General features: G+C 53.2%; 1 protein-coding gene across 1 annotated transcript in view; it reads left to right on the top strand.

The window, feature by feature from the left end:
* Positions 1 to 3,069: 3,069 nt before the first annotated feature.
* The window catches only part of LOC135889542 (zinc finger protein 34-like), a 39,411-nt gene continuing 36,480 nt past the window's right edge, over positions 3,070 to 6,000 (top strand). The window contains exon 1 of the mRNA XM_065417404.1: positions 3,070 to 3,103. Within this exon, the coding sequence (XP_065273476.1) occupies positions 3,070 to 3,103 (34 nt within the window). The remainder of the gene's footprint in view (positions 3,104 to 6,000) is intronic.

Below are 6,000 nucleotides of genomic sequence, written 5' to 3'. Positions count from 1 at the left end.
TGTGGAATTGTCCCAGGTCACTGGGTGGGGGCTCCAGCGGGTTCTGTGTTGTGTTGTTGAAAAGGAACCCGAGATATTGAACCCGGCCCGTGTTGATGCCGAGTCCAAGTGGCCGAAGGATCACAGAAAGAAGCAGTGGGGAGGGGAGGAGCACCAATGAATTTATGCAACTATTCAGTGAGGCAGGGGCCTGGCAGGAAGGAAATACCTGTGCAAGCCCCCTTGGCAAAGAGGGGGATCTGTGATGTCCTCGGCACTGGAGATACAGGCCAGGGATGGGGCAGTAAATGGAGCGGGGCAGATTTGGGAGTTGGGAACCCCTCTCCCCAGGTATTTCCCCTGCAGGCCTTTTTCAGTGTCTCTCTCTCTTCTTTCCCTGTCTAACCCAGTGGTTTTCAAACTTTTTGAATTGGTGACCCCTTGCACAAAGCAAACGTCCGAGTGTGACCCCCCCTTATCAATTCAAAACACATTTTTTATATTTAACATTATTTTAAATGCTTAATTTATAACCCGGTTCTTTAAAATTAATTTAACTTTTCTCACCATTTTTAAATTAAGCCTAAAATACACTTTGATTGAATTATTGTTACAAGCAGATTTAAAAAAAAATACTGTTTAATACTGGAGCTGTGAAGACATTTGTCAATATCACTTTTCACAGCAGACTTTGCGCTCCATTACCACCCGCACTTCTGTGCTGCTGCTGCCTGCAGAGCTGGGGGCTTGTGACCCCCACATAATAACCTCGCAGGCCTCCCTGGCTGTAACCCCCAGGCTGCCCCCTTCCCCCTCTGGCTTGATCTCTGTCCCGTTCCCCGGGGGCACGTGCTCTCCTGGAGCTGGATCGGCCCCTCCTGCGGGGAGCCAGAGCCGGGGGTGTCGGTGAGGCCAGCAGCGCCGGGCGCCACAGATGCAGGGGAGCAAAGATGGGCTGAGGAGGGGCCGCTTGTCAGAGTCACTTCCCTGCCCGCCCCCAGCGCTCCCTCCCCCCGCTCTCTCCATCCCCTGGGGGCCGGCTCAGCGGAGCCCGGGGCTGTCCTGGGGGGCGAGTCCCAGCCACCGCAGACAGCCCCGGCGAGCGCTGCAGCCCGGGTGGGGTTTGCAGGGCACAGGAAGGGGCTGGAGCAGCTGGGAGCGGTGGGTGCCGGGAGGAAGGAGGCAGGAGCCTGGAGAACAAAGAGCCGAGAGCATCAGACCCCGGGTAGCTCTTGAGAGACCAGACGCTGCTGCCTCCATCGTGACCTGGGAGCTGAGCAGCTGCTGCTCCCCCAGCGGGGTCTGTGCTGGGGAGAGTCCGGCATTAACCCCCCCGTGCCCGGCCGGGGGGGACCTTCTCCGGCTAGAAATCGCCCCGGACTCTGCTGACGGCAACTCCCGAGCTGAGACTCCAGGTGACTGAGACCTTGGGGCTGGGCAGGTAACTGACTCTGCACAGTGCCCTCCCCCCCCTCCGCTCCCGGGGTGTCCGAGAGCCCAGAGCTGCTGCCATAAAGGCCAGAAGGGATCATGGTCAGCAAGGCTGACCTGCTTCACCAAACCCTTCAATTTCTCCCCAGGCTCTCTATTCTGTCCAGTAACTTGTGTGGATAAAGCAGGTCTTCCTGACTGGTACCCCCTTCCCCGCACGTGGAGAGCGGGGCCAGTCACGGAAAAGAGAAAGCCCCCAAGAATGGGATGGTGACCACAGTTCCCATCCAGGGGGGTAGGGTGCTAGGAAAGAGGAGGACAAATGGGGCGGTGACAGATTTCCAGATCTCTAACCCACTCAGGCAAACTCACTGCAGCATCCCTGAGCAGAGTCACCTGTGAACAAGGTGAGGAGCAGAGAGAGGAAAAACCAGCCCCTGACTCTCCCTGTTCCCCTGCTGCAGGAGTGTGCTGCTTTGGGAACAGTGTCAGGGGGAATCCCCCCAAAAGGGCTATTTTGGTTCTGGTCTATTCCAGTGTTTAATTCACAGTCTGTTGGTGGGAGGGTTTGAAAATGTCTTGATGGGTTTAGTCCTGGTTGGCAGAGTGGGGGTGGGTGGAGGGGAGAGGACAAGGGCAAGGTCTGTGCTGCACTATGGGGACTGAGCATGTTCCCAGCATGGCAGAATCTAGGATGTGTCTCTGCAGGGAAAGGGCCTGGGGGAATCGTGATGTGAAATGAACTAAAGCCTGTTCTGAAACCTCCACAACTGCCTTTCTCGCCCTGCCAGGCTGCAGAATGACGCCCACGTCTCGCTCCAGCTCATCCCAGCCTCCCATGGGACAGGGAAGAGAAACGGTCACAGTGGAGCTAGCTCAGGTAGGGGTTATTGGGGGGTTGCTGGTGGGTTCCTGCTGGAGGGAGAGGGGCAGTAAATACTGACAAGGTGGCAACTTCTGGGGAGTTAGGGCTGGAGGGGGCAGGGAATACTCTGGGTGAAGAAAGGGAGGGGGACAGAGTGTGACAAACCTGCTGGGACTTGTTTAACTAGCTCCACGGAACAAATGCTTGGTTGTTGGGGGAGAAAATTCCCTAATTTGTGAAACAGGAAACAGAGAAACCAACTCTCTGGGCAGGGCGGGGAAAACTGACCAGACTTCCAGTGCTGAACCCTCAGCCTGCTAGCCAGAGGCTGGTGTGACATGGAAAGGGGGCACCCACCAGGGAGGTGTAGAGAAGATGTCCTGCCCCTCACATCCAGCTGCTGGCAGTGGGGAGGGTGTTTTGATTCCTACCATGGGGCTGTGCCTGGACCCTACTGGGGGCTCCATCTCCTGTATCAGTCTCTGGGTAGAAGGTGTGTGATGGATCTTCTGGGAGAGACAAGGGGCTCTCTCTTTGTCCCCTTACCCTGATGCCTCCTGGCTGCTCTCAGCAGTGTGGGGATAGGACTTTGCTGACTGTCTCTCTCTCAGAGTGTCAATTTGATTAGCTCCTTTCGCCCATGAATAGTGGGGTTGTGATTGGGGCAGCAGGTTCTGAGTGGGGGGCTCTTGCTCTTTCAGGGGCCGGTGACCTTGGAGGAGGTGGCTGTGTATTTCACCAGGGAAGAGTGGGCTCTGCTGGACCCCACTCAGAGAGCTCTCTACAGAGACGTCATGCAGGAGAACTGTCAGAATGTGACCTCGCTGGGTAAGGATTCCTGTCACCTCAGTTCTTGGAAGGGGAAATGAAGAGATAAGGTTCATGCCACCCCCACAATGCCACCTCTGCTCTGCCCTGTTTCAGCATCATCCCGACATGCCAGTGACACACATACTAGCCCTCTCCCCTCCCCTGTTACAGAACGCTCTGGGAACAGAGCCGTACAGCAGAATGTCTAACAACTTCTCTTTGCTAAGATAATATTCGGGTTCATCTCCATCATAGCAAACAGAAGCTTCCTCCTCCGGCCTGCACTCCAGTACTGAACCTCCTGCACACAGACCATCTGAGACTTGCAAAGTGTTACCACCCCTTTGCCCTCAACCTGAGTTTTCCTTTTCAGTCACTGCCTTCACTTACCCCTCACTAAGCCTCACAGATCACTCGAACATACGCCACCAGAGTGCTGACAATCCCCATGGCAAGAACACACCCTTGGGCACCTTTACTGACAAAGCCTACAACACTCAGCACGGAAATGAGGCAGAATTGGCCCTCTCAGTTTCACATGCACCTCTCTTCAGAGCACAGTCACTGCTCTGCCCAGCTGCTCCAACCAATCCCTCCATCATCCAGTTACAGCTACAGCTGACCCAGTGCACACAGCTGGAGGGCATGCCGATAAATGCTGGTATTTCCATCTGTGAAGACAACACAAACAATGGCACGTTCTTAGTCCTTCATATCTATTGTAGAATCATAGATTTTATGGCCAGATGTGACTATTAGGTCATCTATTCTGATGTCCTTTATACCACAGACCATAGAATTCATCCCGTTACCGTTGCATTGAGCTGAATACCTGAATTCCTGTGACAGTTTGTTAACCTTTGCACCGTCCACACAGAACCATTCTCAGTGGTTCTTGCCAGCTGCAGGGTTAAGGGTTGGGGGCAAAGTTAAGGTTGCATTGGAGGGGTGGCGTTTACATTAACTTCTCATTTCCTGGTTTGTGGAGGTTTAAGTTTAGTCACTGTCTATACGGTGCAAGGCAGGAGGCAGCACTGGGCAACCTTAACTCTGCATTAATGTAGCTTATGAGCATTTAGTTTCCTATTTTAAAAAATGGATGCTTTTGCCACTCTAGCTGTGTCTATAATTGAGCTTTTGCCAGCAGAGCTATGTTGGATGGTGTACGTGTGTGCGCATGCGTATGTGCACTTTTTCACAGCCTTAAACAACAGAGCTGAACTGGCAAAGCTTTTAAGAGCTACCTTAGACCTACGTAACTAGTTCCTCAACAGGCACCTGACATGCCACCTTTAGGTGAACTAATATGTGCTACCTGGTCTGTGGGATCCCAGTAAAACATTAGGCACCCTGTGTCCTCTGCCAGGTGGCATCAAGAGGTCCATGATGAGTCACATCCTCCTCCTTCTCCAATCGCTGCCTTAGAGTGTCCTTAGAATGATCCGGCTCACCCCCATTCCAACCTTCTGTTTGGGTTCCACAGAGCTCTGTCCTTGGTCCCCTTCTTTTCTTCCTCTGCACCTTATTTCTGGGTAATCTCATCCACACACACACATTCAACTACCATCTCTATGCTCCTAACTCACAGTTTTACCTCTCTGCTCCTGACCTGTCTCCTTCTGTCCCAACTGAAATCTCAGCCTCTCTCTCTCATCTCCTTATTGATGTCCAGCCATCAGCTAAAGCTCAACAGCTGAAGTAAAGCTCTTACTATTTCCCCCAAACCCTCCCCCCACCTTCTTTCTCTACCATCGCAAACAGCACCATTGTCCTGCCTGTCACTGAGGCCCATAACTGTGCAATACCTTTGTCATGGAGCTCCCTCTAGGGCACTGGTTCCCAAACTGGGGGGCATGAAGAAATTCCAAGGGGGGCGCAAAGCTGCCCGGTCCTTGAGCTGCCAGCCGGGGAAGCTAGCCCCCAGCCCCTCTCCTCCTGTCCATCCTCCCCCACAGCCACGCAAGCAGCGCAGCTTGTGCCTGCCCACCTCCCAGGCTTTCCAATAAGCCAGTCCTGCCACTCTGAGTGGCCTGGTAAGGGAGCAGGGGGAGGGGGAGTTGGATATGGGGCAGGAGGTCCTGGGGAGGCAGTTGGGGGACAGGAAGCAGGGGGGTTGGATAGGCATGGGAGTCCCGGGGGGGCCTGTCAGGGGGAGGGTGTGTGGATAGGGGTCGGGGCAGTCAGGAGACAGGGAGCAGGGGGGGTTGGATAGGGGGTGGGGTCCCGGACGGGGCGGTCGGGAACAAGGATCGAGGGAGTTGGTAAAGGACAGGTGGGGGGGCGTGAGGGTTTCTCAAAAATTAAAAAGGGGGCGTGATGCCAAAAAGTTTGGGAACCACTACTCTAGGGCCTCCTATCTAGGCTGTGCCTACACCTTGCATTTTCTTTTTGCGTAACTTCCCTAACATCTGGCCTTTCCTATCCATCCGCGCAGCTAGAGCTCTTGTCATCCTCTCCTGTCTCAGTTGCTCCAACATTCTTTTCTCTTACCTCACCTTGCACATCTCCATTCAGAAGGAAAAAGCCACCTCCTGGTCCTCGAACATGACCTATGAGAGAAGGTTGAAAGAAGTTGGTATGTTTAGTCTTGAGAAAAGAGTGAGGGGGGACCTAAGAACAGTCTTCAAATATGTCAAAGGTTATTATAAGAGGACGGTGATTAATTGTTCGTCATGTCCACTGAAGGTAGGAGGAGAAGTAATTGGCTTGATCTGCTGCACGGGAGTTTGAGGGTGGGTAATACAAAAAACTTTCCAGGTATAAGGATAGAGAAGTACTGGAATAGATTACAAAGGGTATGTCTACACTACGGGATTAATCTGAATTTATATAATTCGAATTTGGGAAACAGATTGTATAAAGTCGAATGTATGCGGCCACACTAAGCACATTAATTCGGCGGTGTGCGTCCATGT

This window comes from Emys orbicularis, chromosome 15 (genome assembly GCF_028017835.1).
Source record: "Emys orbicularis isolate rEmyOrb1 chromosome 15, rEmyOrb1.hap1, whole genome shotgun sequence".
Classification (NCBI taxonomy): Eukaryota; Metazoa; Chordata; order Testudines; family Emydidae; genus Emys; species Emys orbicularis.
Note: the sequence above shows the minus strand (reverse complement) of the source record. Positions and strands in the feature narration are given on the sequence as shown.